The sequence below is a fragment of the Chrysoperla carnea genome, chromosome 3, assembly GCF_905475395.1.
Source record: "Chrysoperla carnea chromosome 3, inChrCarn1.1, whole genome shotgun sequence".
Lineage (NCBI taxonomy): Eukaryota > Metazoa > Arthropoda > Insecta > Neuroptera > Chrysopidae > Chrysoperla > Chrysoperla carnea.
In genome coordinates, this window is record NC_058339.1 from 51,426,197 (window position 1) to 51,444,847 (window position 18,651).

Consider the following 18,651-nt stretch of genomic DNA (forward strand, 5'->3'; position numbering starts at 1 on the left):
CATGCTGTACTACGGATTTATGATAATAGGTACGCACTAAATATAATTCTTCTTTCGTGTAACGTTCCTTTATAATTCTTCTTTTTGGTTATAGGTTGGCGTAATTCAAGGGCAGCAAAAAAAGTTTCATGCAACCCGAATCAAAAATACCAATTGAAGCTGTTATCGGAGACCTAGTCATTTTAATAATATTAATAAATAAATTATAAATAAATTAAATTTTACAAATCCAGTCTCTATAAATAAACACTTTCAATTGTTTTGTTTGCTTGATTATTTGTATATACCTGTTGCTGATACATTTTTATTATCGATAAGTTATTGATAATAAATACCATTAGATTTTATCAATATTTATCAAAATCAACATGTATCTTAATTTATTTATTGGAAAAAAATACGTTCGTATGTATAAAAAATTGATCCAATCAGTAACGGTTTTTTAGTCTAACCAGTCACATTTTTCCAGTCAGTGTCATTTTTTTCAGTCATTAATTTTCCAAAACTTTTCATAACGTTCTTTGGGATTATGCTTCTGTTATAATACAAAGCAAAAGCTTTGCAATTTTTTGATTAAATATTATTTTTTTAGCGTTTAAACTATTTCGATCTTTTATTTACTTGCAGTTTATAATGTGAGCATAAGGTTCACACAAACCAGAATGGTATTTTTTTTATTAAATTTTAAATCGAAGGAAAAGAACCAGGTATATCTGGGAAAAATAGGTTTAGTGTTTGGAAACGATAAGTGGAAAAATCTTGTAAGATAAAATCTTAATAAGTGAAAAAATCTTGTTCGTAAAATACAGAAAAACTTTTCAAACAAAAAATGTTAAGGTCAAAGGGGGATACCTTGAATATTCAGGATCATCCAAAAGTACTTTAAATTATAAAGTTGTTCTTTATAAAAAAAGCAAAAGATTGGTTCATTTATTCTGAGTATAGTTTTACTAAATATTTTTAATATTTATAATTTACATACATCAAATAAGTATCACTTATATTTTTTCTAAAGTAGGAATTATTATCTAAACTAATTGGTCAGTAAATAGCGGAATTTTTTTTAACAAATTTATTTAAAAGTCATAAATACGTTTTAAGTATTATTTACTTAAGAAAATGTAATAAAATAATTTTTTATAAAATTTGCTAAGAAAATTTGCAAATAGATAACGCAACAAAGTAGGTTTTGTAAAGTCCATATATTAATAAATGATTTTTTTTTAATTCTAAAAATTTTCAAGGTAAAATCCATCACTGTATATTCATTTAAATTTTATAAAATTCCTTATACTCCAAACGCTGTCGTGTTTGAGTCGAGTCGAGAAGCCCATTGATTTTTATCTTTTTGGGGTTTAAATAAATAATTGTTTGACCTCCGGCCTTGTGTAGCTGTAGCTATATTTTGGCCAAAATATGGCTGCCATAATTAAAGATGGCCCGAAAATTCAGTCAGTGGATAAAAAAATTGTAATCTACCCTGCAAAAAACATAAAAATCTTTACTAGTCAAGTATGATTTGACTACGGATCTTATGGACAGCAACGTCTTGAGTATTAGTATATAATACACAAAATATCAAAACATGAAAGCGAAAGTAATAAAAATATAAGTTTAAGAGATAAAAAATGTAAAAAATTCCAAATTCCAATTTGAAATATTTTTTCCGAATATTTTAAAAAATTTTCCACATTCTGATTATCATTTTTCATACTTGGATAAATATACTGTTTACTAAATATACACTATTTTTCAGAAACTAGGTTTCGAAACTATTTTCGATTAAAGGTAACACATAGACAGTAGATTTATGCTACATTGTTCATGGCAACTATTACTTAAATTATTGGTATTTTGTAGGCAATCGTCATTACATTACATAAATGAAACAGCATGCGTTTATGATTATGGTGGCAGTGACCTGCTATGATGCCTGTTTAAAAAGCTTTAATTTAAAACTTAAAATGTAAATTAACAAAATGGGGCCCCCAGACGGCTTAATTCGACAATTATTATTGTCTTTAATTTTTAAATAAATCCAGAGTTCATCAAACGTACAGTTCTTCGTTTAAAATTATTAAAGTTATGAAGATCACAGATTATAGTTTTTTTATGTAATAAATTATAATCCAGAGAATATATTTTACTGATAGTCTGTTATAATCTGTGATGAAGATTGAACAAATAGTGAAGTAACTAGGCAACGGATTAATCTGTGATGAAGATTGAATAAATAGTGAAGTAACTAGGCAACGGATAAAAATTACAACTCCTATAAGGCTTTATCAGTGTTGTCAAACCATTTCGAACAAAAAACGATACCTTCGATAAAAATAACGGCAGAATCGATAAAAATACGATATTTTTACTTAAAGTCGAATATTTACCGATTTCAAAAATTCATAATTTGCAAAATTAATGTTATAATATTACAAAAAGTTGTTAATTAAATTCAAAATATCCGCCGAAGTGCGAAAAATAATGTCTTAGCATGATTTTTCTTTATTACAAATGCGCGACCTAAATAATAAAAAGGCGGTATATTACCTGGAAAATCTAGCAACACTGGGCTTTATACCATGGCTAACTGCGCCCCGCGATCAAAAAAAGTGGTGTTACCCGCAATTAAAAGAGTTGTTAACAGTTTTTATCGTGATTTTATCAGGATTGACTGACCCGCGCATCATTGATTAAATTGATTGGGTTGAATAATAATATTAATAATAATAATAATAATATCATAATCATATTAATGAGAGGGAAAAGGTAGAGAAGATGACAATATGAGTTCAATATTGATGCAAATTAATTTATTGAAATTAAAAAACTTACTAAAATATTAATTTTTTTGTAAAAAGTGGCGCATTATTTTACAACTTTAACTTTTGAATTAAATTTATTGAAAATTTAATGTTCTACAAATTTGTTTATCACCATTTTTAATGTACTATGAACCGTTAACTATATATTTAGCAATAACCATATTGAGAAAAGTTTGGGTTATAAATAAAAACCTATACATTAAAAGTTTTAGAAACTATTATTTTCTACGAAAAGGATCCTTACTATTTTTGTCGTACGATGCCCGCGTTCACGAGATATGATTTTTTAATGATATAGTCGTGCTACTCACGAGTTTAAAAAAAAATTATAGTTTATTTAATAATAGATAATAGCATTTTTATTGTGTTTATTTTTTATTATTACATAAATGGTGTTTAGTACATCATAGATAATAACTATTGAATTTTATTATCCTTCGATAAATCTAATACATTTTTTTTGATGTATAATATATACCATCGTTAGTTTTTAAAACTAGATAAAACATTATTCGATTACAATCTCTTTGGTTCAGTAATCTTGTAATAATTATTTATACTACAACAATGAACAGTATTTCTTTTTATGTAATGTGCATTCATTTTTATTAAATGCAATTATAAAGTCTAAGCCTTTTTTCTTTATTTCGCCAACAATAATTTGTATTAGGTCCTCACATTTTACTTCAAACTCCCATCATCAGTTTTACATTCAAAAAAGACACTTGTTAGGCATATAGAAATAAAGCAAACAAAGCTATAAGTGGTATTTGACAGCTTTATAAATATATACAAATATTGTATTTTGTACAATCAAAAAAAGAAAAATTTTAATCGAATTCGATTTCTTTTAATACTGAAATATATATTTCTTTGTTTTTTAATATAAATTTTGTGCAAATAGAATTTTTTTTATAAAATGAAAACAATAAAATAATTTTGTTTAAAATTAATATAACATATGTATTTACTTTTTGAGGTATTCCTTAAATCTTAATTACAATCATTAATTTTTTTTCCTACGTTTTAAATTGGTATTTAGTTATGAACCGGCTCAAAGAACCAGTAAAAGACCCTTAAGCACTCTACTTGAAAAATTATTGAGCCAGTCTGTAAATAAATGCTACCCAGGCCAGAAAATTATTACTTTTAAGAACAAAAGTTAGCAATCCTCCATTTTGTGAAAAAAATAAGTACACCAAACAAGATGAAATTTTGATAATTAAAGGAAATTGAAAACTATATAGAAGGAATTTTGATTTAAATACTGCGGAGCAATTTTTCTCTCACACAAATTAGCTTCTAATAAAATCCTCTTAATTGCCACAACCATTAAATTATATTTTTGATATGTATAAATGTAAAATTTAAACAATTTCAGTTTAAAATGAAAATTATTAACCTCATTGCCAAAATTCATCAAACCTTTTAATTTTCCATTAAATCCATTGATTTCTAATTGTATTATTCGTTTAATAATCCCACCCACAAAATTTAATTTCTGAAGTTATACTTCTTTAGGCGTTATGAAAAATTATGACAATGAATTTTTATTACCTGTTCACACAGGGTGACGCGAAAACTACATGTTGAAGTTAGTTACAATTTTTTAACACCATGAAGATAAACAAAATGTTCCTCGTAATAGACAAACATATTTTATTTGTTATTACCGAAGAATAACATCATCACGCAAGAAGTATGATTTCTTGCGAAGTTTTGAAGAATAGTAATGAAATTTCTAGTTTTTGCTGTGGGTGATAATTTACAAATATTAACATTATTATGATTTCAAACATCACATGTGTTACATGAAATAATTTTTTAATAGAATGTTTGTTTTTATTTCTCATGAAAATTATTCGATTTTTAAAAGTAAAAATCTTATTTACACGTTTTATGTTTTACGTTTAAAATAATAAAAATTTGACGGACAGGATCATTAATAATTTAAATAAATTATATATTAGAAAAAAACATCTTAAAAATTTTTTTGATTTAAAATAAGAGTTAATGTATAAGATCGGAACGAAGAAAAGTGGTCCATTTGGTAGATTGTAATTCATTAGAATACTACATTGTTTTTTATGACTAAAGTGTTTTAAGACAGTTTGATAGAAATAGCATTTGACCTCAAAATATCTCAATAGTCCAACCATTCAATTTTGAAGGATAGCAGGACAGCAGAAATTACGATTAAATTGTAATACTTTATTCACCAGGTTATCTCTGTCAGATTTTTTTATCCCCGAAATGAATATTATTATATTTCCGGAAAGTTAATACCCCGTTTTGAACCATCGCCTGTCATATTTTGAGTCTATCGAGACCGAAGCGGAGGGCTACACGAGGGCCAAAACGCTAGTGTAAGTATATTGAATAAAATCGAACTTATTTTGAAGGTATTAAATTTTGATTTAAAAATTCCATATACTTTTGTGACATGGAAATGTAAATGTATGAGTTCATACTTTGCCTAATATTTTTGAGGTGAGATTGATGAAAGTGTATACTATTCCTGTATTAAATTAATTACTGCCTCATCCCTGTACAAAAGTATCTAAATCGAACTAAAATTAATAAGAAAAATACATATAATTGGGCTCTACTTAATTATATAATTACAAAATAAATTATAAATGTATACCTTTAGCTTAAAAATAATTTACAGAATACCTCACTCATATTGCGTGCTTTTTACCTTCATTGTACTTACATAAAAACTAAAAAAAACAAAGTGCAGCAAAGTTTAACTTTACTGAGCGTTCCTCTCAGTGTAAATAAAATGAAAGTAATATAGAAAATAAACTATTTTTTGTGTTGGCCTTTTAAAATATATATATCACAGGTGTTTCAACTAAATAGTTTTTATTAATATACAATTCCTTTTGTTTCTTATGAAAGGAACTTGCATTCTTTTTTATTAAACTCTGAATTAAAGATAGATCAAAAACCAGATGTATTTGTATGTTGTAACTATTCGCACTCTGTTCAGTTTTATACGTCTGCGGAATTCTATTTTCATTACCGCAAATAAAGAGACTTTTTTTCAGGGGACGCTGTCTCAAAAGATTAATAATAAATATATGGGGATGCTAAATTTACAGAAATATCATGCGCATAAAAAAACAGCGCGTTGTATGGGCAGAATATCTTCTGACTACGACCATCCCTTCGATATAATGAGATATATTTGATTATTTTATACCATTCCTTTCAACTTTGTATAAAAATTTACAGTTAATGCCAATATTTTATACAAGATGAATAATCGATCGATAGCCAAGGTTAGTTAAATAATCATTTTTCATCAATTTGTCCATAATTTATTCTATATCCCGTTCAAAGAGAAAAACTGTTATTTTATCCATATTTTTCTAATTTGATCACATGATATAACTCCCTGATATCACATGATATGATACACATGTCACAAATCACATGATATGATACGATAGACGCAATTTACATTTCAAACATGTCACTAAAATATAAGATCTAACAAATTCAAACCGATTAAACACACTTTTTTAAAATTCTCTACATAGGATGGATCCTTATAATTACTTAGACGTGGTGTAGATAGCGACTTAATTAAAAAAATTGCAAGTTCCTCCGGATAGAAATTTTATATATACTTTTAAAAAGTACTTTAATATTTTTAAAGCGTATGAGCACAGCTCTCAAAAAAAAACTATTTTAAAATAATAATATAATTAAGGTATTCCTAATTAATAGGAATTTATCGCAATCATTAAACTGAAATAATCGATATGGTAATAATAGAATATTTATAATTTAACGGCAGTGTAAAAATTGATATAGAATACAATTCTTGTAAAGAATTTCTACACCGATGTAAAGTACCATGTTGTAATTTCTAAAAAGTTTTTTTAACGGAATGATTACGATAACTCCAATTTTCGTATCCAAATGCCACTTACAACTTACAAATAATCATCTCTCAACAAATTATCTCATAACTATAAAGGTTTTTGATTATCATTTATTTCAATTGTATTGCTTCCATCTGCAGAAGATTGTGGAAGACCATTTACAGTACCACTAACATTTGAGCTGTGACTACTTGACCGTGAATGACTTCCTCCGCCTACTTGAGTTTGTATTAAAGGTTGAGGTGGTGCTTTTGAAATACCCGGTGTCGCTTGTCCACCTTGTAATTGCATATGATATCGATAAATATTTTCTGTGGATTCAACAACTCCTTGAGTTAAATTTAAACTACGTCCTCGAACACCCGTTTCTTTACTTTTTGGTGACCACCAATTAACAAATGTACCCACAATTGGGACTTGTCGTAAAATACCTTCTTGCCACATACGTTCTTCGTTTTCTTTTTGTAAGTCTTGCATGGCAGTTTCAATACCTTTCTTTACGATTTCTGTCATTGAATCAATTATTTTCGAGTTTTCTTCCACTGCTTTACCCGTGTCAATTACAAGGCTTAATAGTTCTTCAATATCTGTATCATCGGTTACTAACCCGAATCGAACACATGCTAAACCATCAATATCTTCTCCCAAGGAGAACGCATTATCTGTAGTACGTAGATTATCGACCAAAGCAATATTTAAACGGTTTAATTCGTCTTTTGCTTGATCAGTTAGAATTTGTTCCCAAGTTTCAGGTGCATAGCGAACACCACCCAATCCAGCCCAATCTGGCACATTTACTAGTTTAAGAACCGGACATAAATCGACAAGTTCCTTAAATGTTTGCTTATGTCGCACTGTAGCTGTGATTATTTTCAATTGCGATTCGAAAAATTCAACAAATGCGATTATATCATCTTCGGTTAATGGAAAACCATTTTCCAAGGGACAGTATCGCAATACTACACCGGTATTTTCTAAGTCAAATGTTTGTAATGGTATTTGTGAACCGTCTCGTTGAAGAACTTGACCTAACCAACTATTAAGTTTATCGTAATATTCAGGAACTCGCCCTGTAAATATTTCTGTTTCGGGAACTTGTGGTATAAATTGAAATACTACACATGTGACAGCAGTTTCTAATAATAGCTGCAAGAAAAAGAGAAACATCGAAAAATAAAAGAAAGTATTTAAATTGGAAGAATTCCGAAAATTTACTTACATTTGTGTTTATAGGTTTGGATAGGAAATTATCAATAGTGTAGGTTCCATCTTCACCACCTGGCGTGGGACTCTAATAATTAAAAACAAACGAGTTTCAGCTCAAGTGTTCAATCTTTTAAAGAGGGTTTTTAAAGGTTTGTATTATAAAACCACCAAGTAATTTTCATTTTACTTACCACAATTCTGATACAGTTATATTTAGAAATTGCTTTCCATACAATTTCAACATTTTTGAATGCTTGTGAAATTCGAGAATATATTGCATCTCGTCCTAGTGCCTGTAATGAACACCAAATTGGTAAGCAAGGTACCTTACGTCCAGTCCCACTTAAACCAGCTCGAATTGTTGATGAATCGTTCGCTCGATATAAAGTCTATATTTTTATTAAGGAAATATTTTGAACAAAAGATTTGGTTTTGTTAATTTTGTTTTTCATATAAAAAAAGGATACAACCATTGGAAGACCAGGAATATTGAGCCATGTTCCTAAATTTAATGTAAAACTATCAGCTAATGGAGGTGGCTGAAACATAGAACAAGTGTATTAATTAAAATCTAAAAGAATGCTATTTTTAAAAGGACGATGCTTTAGATTCTTCTACAGTTATTCTTAATACTCACCGTTGAATCACGTGGAGCTCGCGGAGATTGAAAATACGAATTTAACATTAAAGCAGCTAGTGCATGTCCATGCAAATGTAACCAAATATCATGTGTCTTGCAGAGCTCCACAAGTCGAGGTATGTTATCAACATGACCAGTGATAAATGTTCCCGCATCGGCTACAACAAGTAACGGGGTTCGGCCAGCCACCACATCTTCACCAATCATACGTTGCAAAGCACTGATATCCATTGTATACTGTGAACCAAACACAGTATGCGTTGGTACTGGTCGTATACAAGCAAATGGTAGCCCCAATTGCCGACAATGATGATGTAAAGCACCCAGGGGACTTTGTGCACTAATGTACATTGTAGGTAACGAAGATGATAATACAGTCATGCCATCGTCTAACGCACGTGGATATCGTCTATGTAGCTCTTTACGAATAATACGTAATAAACCTTCGAAAAGATCATCGTGGTAACTTGCTGCGCAATCCCAAAACCTAAAAAAAATCAAAATAAAGATTACTAACTAAGTTAATTTAAGAATCCAGAGTTTTTTTCCTGAAAGGAATCAGCTTTGTCCTATCTCGTACGGTTTAAAAGATGAAACCCATGGACACCTGGCCCAATTTATCGATTTTGCTTGTTCACAAATTTATATTTTAGGTCTAAAAAAAGCTATTAAAAAAAAAAATTTCAGCTCACTATCTATTTTCGCTTTTTAGTTATCAATGATCAAATGATCGTGTTTTTTTTTGGGTCATAATTGCCTTTAATACTGATTTTTATCCAAATCGAAAAAAAATATTTTGTGATGATTTGATTGTGTCAAACAAGTCAAAATAAACCAAAAATGAATCAATTTTTTCGGTATATTACTTGATTGGTTTTATTCCTCGGATGAAATAAACAAGACAAATGGTGAAGCAAATAATGTTAAATATTTAGGGTTCTGTACATCGAAAAACAAGCAAAATTTCGAGAAATTGTACTATTATTTGTTTTCGTTTTATTTTGTTGTATTTCAAAAAGTTCATAGTAAAATCGCGTCGACAATGATACTCTTATCGTGCCAAAAATGTTATGGAATGCTTAAATTTCTTTACGTTTAAACCATTATCAAAACCAATAAGTGCTTGACGATGGTTTAAAGAAATTTAAGCACATAGTTAAATTCAATTAAACATTTTTTTTTAATTAAAAATAATTTACCTAAATATATAGCTAAGCCATCTAGTAGTTTCTGCAGTTAATTTCGCATTCAATTTTTGTAATCGTGGCCTATCCAACGTACTCACATAAGCCATAATACTATGCGATACAATCGCAATTTTCGCACAATCGTCTAATGGTTCCAGTGTGGCAGTATTATCTTCATCATAATCGTAAATAAGTAGTTTCTCAATTTTGCTGATAATCTTCTCAAAATCTTGTTTCTCTGTATTCAAATGCAACAATTGTGAACTAGATTCAGCGTCCCATGGAAGTTGATTTCGTACACTCTCAACGTTATTCTCCTCCGCAGCTTTTTCTAATCGTGTAACAATTTGTGACGCTTTAATTTCAATTTCTTTCAATGGATTTGTCGCGGGCTGTAATATAATAGGTTATAAAGTCAATAAAACGCCTACGATTTTTTTTAAAATTCGGTATTAAAAATTTAAACTTACCTTTTCAGTATTATCCATTTTTGCTAAATTCTCGTCACTTACATTTTCCACAATTTGATTATCAATAACACCGGGTTCTGCCATCATTTCAGACGTCGTGGCAGAATTTTATTGCCGTACAACTAAATAACGTTATCTTTGTTTAAAATTATTTTATTGCTTAAAATTAATACCATTTTAAGAGCATTTATAACTAATTTTGTGCCTTTTAAATAAACACAAAAAATAATTATTTTTACAAAAACAATTTTATATTAAACTCAAATAATCTTAATAAATTTTACAGCTCAAATATCAAATGTCAAATTTATTATAAGACGTATACAGTTATTAGACAAGGATAGGAATATTTCCTAGGTGAAATTATTTTGTTGTCGGTAAAAAACTACCAATGCACTCAAAAACTGCACAGATGTTTATACTAAACGTAAACCAACAATTGTAAAATTATCCAATCATATAAATATTAAAATTAAATAATTACCTATATTTCTGTATAATACTTCTGTCCTTTAATTTCTCACCTTATAAAAATATAAAGTTGAGAAAAGTGTTCATATCATAAACATAAGATTATATGAAATAAAGACAGAATAAATTAAAAAATTTTTTTTTAAATCTTTTTTCAGGGTTTATTTAAAGTTCTGAAAATCCTTAAATATTCTCTTTAAAAGAATAATCATACTTCTTTCTGTTTTCTTTCTCAGTTCTGATTACATTGTTTGATAATTCCGGAACATCTATTTAGTCTGACATCTTTAGATAATTTTCATTTACAAAAAAATACTTTTTTTTAAATTTTATCGTAAATTTAAAAAAAAAAAAACAAGTGAAAACAAACAATTGACTGAGTTAATTGTTGAAATACCATGTATAGACAGTTTTGATGACGCAATTGTTTGTTTTTTGACGTCACGTAAATAAAGAAAGATTTCCACTCTTAAATAGTCACACACACATAACTGATATTCCCATATTAATACATACTACAAAATTTTTCCCTAATTAGCGCCCTCGTGGGTAAACAGTGATGTTTACAAGAAAATGTTTCAAACAAAAGTTGTTTATTTTTTTATAAGGAACATTTTTTACATTTAAACATTTGTTCTATCTCTAACGGTTTAAGTCTTAAGCACACTATAAAAATTTCAGCTTGATATCTCTTTTCGTTTTTGAGTAATCGTGATGACAGACGGGCAGACGACAGACGACAGACAGACAGACAGACATATGGAAATGGGCTAATTAGGTGATTATATGAACACCTAAACCAAAATTTTTTTCGTAGCATCAATATTTTTAAGCGATACAAACTTGGGACTAAGCTTAATATACTATGTATATTTCATATACATGGTATAATTATTTTTGCACTCTTGTTAACTATACCGGCACACTGTAATAGAGAATATTCATAAAGAAAATTTTTACATTTCTTAACAAAATACGAAAATATACTGTAAAATAGATGACAAAAAGTGAAATTGAAATTAAAATCGGCTAAGAAATACGAATGATGTAACCATTTTAAATTACTAGTTAGACTGATATTGGGCATAGCATTTGACGTCATTTACTATGTTTGCCATAAGTCAATGCTAAATTCTGGTTTGCTTTGCAATAAAATCTATGATGACTTTTAACTTGGTTGTTTTTATAGTTATTCGAAAAATAAATTTTCTCTGCTGTTTGGTTCATGAATGAGCTTTTATTAAAGCAAAAAATAAATATTTATCATAATCATGAATATTTCCTATATTTACTCGTCTCTGCATTTCAAAACTAATGAACCCAAGTCTGATCATATTTTCAACTTAATTTCTAATGATTATAATCTTAACGAAGGTGAATAATTTTCAATTAATGTCATTTTTTACGTAACTTTCTAGAAAGTTTTAATAGCTTTTCTACAAGGTTCTGTAGATATAATAATTCAAACTCAAAGCAGCGAGCTAGATGTATATAGACATCTCTGAAAGAAAAAAACGACTGACGAATATATATTTGTAGAAGGGATGACTGTCACTAGAGTAGTATTTTGTTAAATTACAATTGAAATATTTATAAATTGTGAAAAAATAACAATTAATTACTGCATTGGATTGTATAGAAAAATAATTTAATAAAAAAAAAACTGTGTCTTATTTTTAATAAAATTTCTATAAAAATATGGACAGTTCAAATCGTAATTTAAAAGATAAATGTGATCGACTGATAACAGATATGCAATTGTCAACAAATCATAGCCAATCTGATAGTAAAAATTCATGTAATCATATAAATATTTTTAAAGCTGAAGAAGGTCTGAAAATATATAATATTGTACATTCACATTTTATTGCATGTACGACGGATTTGTATAGGAAACGAAAGGTTTGTAGTATTTCTAAAAAAATATTCTTAATTTAAGTTATTTAAAAATTTTTAATAATATATTAAATATTGCCTCATTAGAACGTGTTATGAAAATTAGCAAATTTATGTAATTTCACTTTCTTGTTACAATTAAAAGATTAAAACCAGGTTATGGGAATTTATCATATGTAAGGTGTTACCTTCATCAAGTTCATCTACCCTTGATGTTCAATTTTTTTTTTCTTAATAGCCTCAAGCTTTATAATTTAAATATAAATCATATTATTAAATAAATTGGTATTGTAATTATTCAGAATTTCGAATTTTCTAAAAGTTTTTAGAAAAGGCTTCCCTCACTTCGTTTGGTTAATCAACCTTGATGTTTATTTTTATTCAACCTTGATATTTTTATTCAGGCTGTAAAATTTAAATAGCTTGACTACAAATTGTAAATTAGCAAATAAACAATTCAAAATTTCTACAAGGAATATTGGGATTTTTTTTTAGTTTATTTCTGTATTTTTAGGATTAACTTAATGCTAAATTCGGTAAATTTGCACTTTATCGACCCTTCTTAAAAATGCTCCTATAACACCACAAAAAAACCAAATTAACAAATTTTTATGATGCATTTAAAAATTTCTAAATCTCTTTTAGTTTACGAGATATCGAAGTTAGAAAATGTATAAAATAATCTGGATTGAGATAACCTAAGTGTATTGTGGTTTTTAGATTTTAACCTTTATTTAGATTGGGTTTAGGGCTGCCAAATCAAAATTAAAAAAATAATCGGAGATCAAGTCACGAAATCCAGATTACCTTTTTTTATTTATCGTAAATATGCGAAGAATAAATTACGCAATTTTAATTTTTCTTGTTTATTCTTGCCAAATTATTCATCTTATATAGCAGTATCAAATTTAAAAAAAAACATTTTTTTTTCATGCGTCTACCATTTTGTTTAAAAAAATAAATTTTTATTTACAAGGAATTAATTGTTTCTTATAAAAATGGCAAACAAAAATCGGAGATTACGGTCCAAAACCGAATATTTGGTAGCCTTAATTGAGTTGATTTCTCTTGCCCTTCTTGTATTTAACCTATATTTTTGACAAGTGTTTAATTTTCTCTGAAATATCTGAATAGGTCGTAAACACAAGATGTCATCAATGCCGTAGTAGAAAACGTTTACATTCATGTTTACATTGTGTATTTTTTGGCTGTTACGATGGACATGTCCAAGCTCATTATGCCAGACACGATCATTATTTATACGTGGATCTAACATACGGAAATATATTATGCATGAAATGTGGCGATTATGAGTATGATGATGAGTTAGCTGATATTGCTAGACGCAATCTATTAGATGCATCAAAAGATTTGGGACATCCGGCACCATCATGGATTCCACTTTGGTTAACCAAAAAAGAAATATTAGAAGTTCAACGACATTCAAAACGTTTAAGACTGAATTCACAATCGCCAGTTGGTCTAAGACCACTTATCAATATGGGGAATACATGTTATATGAATTGTATTATACAGGTAATGTACTTCAAATGGCTTGTCAAAAATTTTAGTTTGAAACTTCGTGAGTGGCTTCTTTTTGGCGAGCATACCAAACTTTGAATCTACTACTTTTTTCGAATATGCTGTATTTTCAAATGAGCATGATAACGGGATATTTAAACTATCGGTTTGAAAAACGCAGCAGGGAATTTTTCGGACACTCTAATCACTTGATAATTATTAAACAATTCAGCAAAAGTGAACTTTGTATGTATCGAAAAACAAAAATACTAAAGGCATGTTCGAGGTTTTAGGCAAGCTCATCGATGCAGTATCTTTATCGGACAAAATATCTTTCGAATTTCTCATTAAATCTTTTAAGTGCGTTAGAACTATAAGTATGTTTTCATCAAGAAAGAATGCGGCATATTTCGCCCATGCACATTTGAAAACACAGCACTTTCGAAAAAAGTCGTAGAAAGTTTGGTAGAATCGTCAAATGGAAGCGCCTTACGAAGTTTCAAGTATATATTAATCGTTTAACAAAAAGATTGCTGTACTGCGGATTATAATGTTTGAATTTTTTTGCAAATTTTGAAATTCAAAAATAACATTTCATGAATATTTATTTTTTACCGTTGCAATTACTGAGGGAAACTTTAAAGAAAGTAATTTTTAGGTTTTAATGCGCACTCCACTACTACGAAATTATTTAATGTCAGAACGACATAAATGTTCGAATTCCGATGGAATGTGTGTTATGTGTGAATATGTCGAGTTATTCGAGGTAAAATTTATTTTTTTAATTTTGTTTTAATGAAATTTCTTTCTGAATATTTTAATTTATTTTAGGAATTTTACTGTGGCGGAAAAGAAGGCTTATTAGCCCCATACAAATTACTGTATTTAATGTGGATGCATAAACCAAATTTAGCTGGATATAAACAACAGGATGCCCAGGAATTTTTTTTAGCAACGTTAGATATATTACATAAAAATTGTGTTCAATCGCAATTATCTGCAAAGCAATCTTCGAATGGATCAGAGAGTGATTTTGATTTTAAAAATGATTTAGATTTACGGAAAGAAGAGAATTTCTCAAAAGTTCAATCAATAATTAAACAAACATTTATGGGGAAATATCAAAGTGATGTTGTATGTCAAAATTGCAAGTACGTAAAAACCAATTTTAGGCCTACCAACTTAAAAATTTCCAAATCCTGAAAATATTGAAATATAAAGAATCTTCGAGGATTGGCAACTCAATTCAATCAATTTAGTATTGCTATCAATAGAATATTAAATATTGAGAAAATCACTATGACGTCAATCAGTATGGCAGTCATAAGCAGGCTTAAATCTTAAAACAGCAGTAATCAATGGAATGACTAGGCTTTTAAAAAAGTGGGCTATTTTTGACTAGAAAATTCATACATTTGAATAGTATTGTTGTAAATTACCATGATTTCTTAATATCAATCTATTTATTCAACACCTGCTGAAACCCAATTAGAGGATTTCTCTCTTTCTTAGGACAAAATGATTTTCACAATAATGAAGCTTTAATCTTGCTCCTCGCCTCCCAAAATTCAAGTTATAAATGTCGAACCAATTAGAGAAAGATCTTATTTTCAAACTAACGTTAAAGTTAACCTCAATATCACCACCGATTCTTTATTTTACACTTTTTGTCTAAATTTAAAAAAAATAAAAAACTTTTAATAGTTATTTGATCGTCCTGGCGATCTTTCGAGGATACATAGTATATTATGGTTTTTTCTATTTGCAGAGGAGTATCATCAACGGTAGAAACATTTTGGGATATACCATTAGATTTAGGGCCAACACCAGATGGCAGTTCATTATTAGATTGTTTAAAACGTTTCACTAGTCCTGAACTATTAGAAGTAAAAATTAAGTGCAATAATTGTAATTCAATTGAAGAAGGTACCAAACAATTAACAGTTAAGAAAATTCCAATAGTAGCATCATTTCAATTGAAACGTTTTAAGAATGTATTAACTAAAACACATGTACAAATTGAGAAGAAAGTTTCTACTGTAATATCATTCCCTGAAGTATTAGATATGACACCATTTATGACGAAATCACGTAATAGTACACCAAGTCAAGTATTTTCACCGTACGATAATCGTTATATATTATTTGGTGTTATTAATCATCATGGGCAATCTGGTGCTGGACATTATACAGCGTTTGTAAGATTACCACCGAATTTCTGGTATAAATGTGATGATAATAAAATTACGAAAGCCACCTTAAAAGAAGTTTTGGATTCTGAAGGGTAAGCATTTATTATACTTATCAGGTGATTGATTTTTATTATTCTTTTCAAATGTTCGAAAAATATTGAACAAGAGAAAATGAAAAGCCAATTTAATGACATTTTATTAAATGTATAAAAAACCTGGAAAATTTACCTGGGTTTAAAAATTATTAACACATACGAATGACATTTCTTGCCCTTGATAACTTGTCTAAAAAATTTTTCCTAAGCTAGCGTATTTTTTTCGATTAAAGGCAATAATAACATATTTTTAAGCCGCATTTCCTCCAAAAGCTAACGATTTTCAAAAAATATCCCCAATCAAACTCTTCAACTTGTGTTTTTTTAGTTATTTATGTTTGGTTAACTACAAAACGAGCTATTAGTCATAATAAATTAAAATGACCCCTCTGTATATATTCTATTCTTTTAGCCTGATGTAGTACACTGTGCTACTTTGCTTCAATTACTTTTAAAAGTAAATATTTAATAATACACGCTAAAAACGATACAAAAAGAATATTATAGCAAAAAAAAAACTTCCTTCTGTTCGTAAAAATTTTTTAGAATCGAGTCCTGCTCTTCAGTAAATTATCTTAACATAGCAAACAGCATATTATACAATTAGTGCTGTAAATTGCCAGTTACAATTTTATCACTCGAGTGTGTGATGGACAATCCGCATCAGTTGAATAAAAGGTTATTCTTGGCGAATACAAAGATTAGTTACCTCTTTCTGCACGGTTTTTCATAAATTGATAAAGATAGCTAATATTAAATTTGCTTGTCGTGCGCAGTGGATAATTAGTTGTACCGCATGAGTGACGAAAAATTATTTATTTCTTATTAACATGATAATATAACTTAGGTTAATTTTTTTTCTAGGTATCTTCTATTTTACCATAAACGTACTGTCGAATACTTTTAAATGATAGGATTCAACAGAAGAGTAGTACCAAAAAAATATGAATCATCTAAAACCAGTATATAAAGTTATTATTAAAATTTAATTAAGTGTTAATTTATTTGGAATATTTTTATTCTAAATAAATTACGTTGGAAGTAGTGTATATTTACACAATGTTGGAAGTGTATATTATATTACACAATTGCTTTGAATATATCTTAAAAAAAGCAATTAGTAGTGAAAATTTTTAAAATGGTCCATTAGCTTATGAACAATATAGCTGATTGTGGGTGTTTTTCAAATACTATAAAATAAGATGTTTAATCCATAAAAACTTTTCACAAATCAGCACGGATTAGCATTTTGTAGAAAACGAAATTATTCCACTATTTTGTTTTGTTACATTTTTTTTAATCGGTTTTTTATCGTTGTTCTTCTAAAAAAAAGTATCATTTATTAATATTAATTTAATAATAATTTATAATTTATCGGCACACCAAGCGTAATTATTTTATTTTTACACTCACAACTGCTTTTTTCGGCTAAACTGGGCAATAACAAACAGCACATTTTAAATCTTTTTACTATAATAATTTGTTATTTAGTTTGAACGAAAGACTTTATTGATTAAAAAACAGTTATGAATTATAAATTTGTGTTATTAGTTGAATCTATTAATTCTTTTTTTGAAATATTTATATAATAAATGTATTCAAGGGACTGATTTATTTAGTTTTTTTCTAAATTATATTTAAACTGTATGCGACGCTTATTTGTAATTATATGAAAGAAAAATGAGAGATTTTTCTAAAAATTTGTACATCATAAAATTTAATCCTGGCTTAGTCATTGTATAAATAAGTACAATATTATTATTAGACTCGGAATAGGATGCCATTTTACAGATACCGAAATAATCGAAAATAGTGGCTAAGGTGATTAATTTTGATGTATATTTTAAACAAACAGAACCATTCTGGTTTTGGCTTATGGTGTCAATTCAAAGCCAATGTTCAGCTGTGTTTTTCGCGAGTAATTTTGGTGCCAGCATTTCAATTTCCATATTTTAGTGAAACACATTTTTTACCCTGTCAAATAAATACAAGAGTTTTGTCGAGCGTCAAAGTGTCGCAAGTTGACAGTTAAATAGTTTATAATTTTGGTTTTATAGTTAAAATTGTTTTTTTCAGTAATTTTGGGTTTTAGGAGGATCATTTATTTAACGAAACTGGATTTAAAACAAAACTATAACTTAATAATAATAAAAAATGGGAATAATATTTCACAGAATTTACAAAAAATGTATGCCTCTTAGATTATTCAATCAACGTGTATCCTATGTAGGTGGTATACTGCATTTAAGAAAGCA

The 18,651-nt window shown here is 28.2% G+C and overlaps 2 protein-coding genes across 2 annotated transcripts; one reads left to right on the forward strand and one right to left on the reverse strand.

The window, feature by feature from the left end:
• Positions 1-6,527: 6,527 nt before the first annotated feature.
• Positions 6,528-10,475, reverse strand: LOC123294618 (putative pyridoxal-dependent decarboxylase domain-containing protein 2). Its single transcript, XM_044875704.1, has 7 exons — positions 10,222-10,475; positions 9,764-10,143; positions 8,562-9,051; positions 8,392-8,463; positions 8,116-8,313; positions 7,938-8,009; positions 6,528-7,864 (listed from the first exon to the last, which is right to left on the reverse strand). Exons 1-7 carry the CDS (start codon positions 10,306-10,308, stop codon positions 6,806-6,808), a joined length of 2,358 nt encoding a protein of 785 aa, XP_044731639.1. The 5' UTR covers positions 10,309-10,475; the 3' UTR covers positions 6,528-6,805.
• A 1,953-nt stretch (positions 10,476-12,428) lies between these two features.
• On the forward strand, positions 12,429-17,359 carry LOC123295343 (ubiquitin carboxyl-terminal hydrolase 22). The gene is made up of 6 exons (XM_044876656.1): positions 12,429-12,594; positions 13,723-14,124; positions 14,768-14,875; positions 14,941-15,260; positions 15,878-16,393; positions 17,261-17,359. Exons 1-6 carry the CDS (start codon positions 12,445-12,447, stop codon positions 17,301-17,303), a joined length of 1,539 nt encoding a protein of 512 aa, XP_044732591.1. The 5' UTR covers positions 12,429-12,444; the 3' UTR covers positions 17,304-17,359.
• The last annotated feature ends 1,292 nt before the right edge of the window (positions 17,360-18,651 follow it).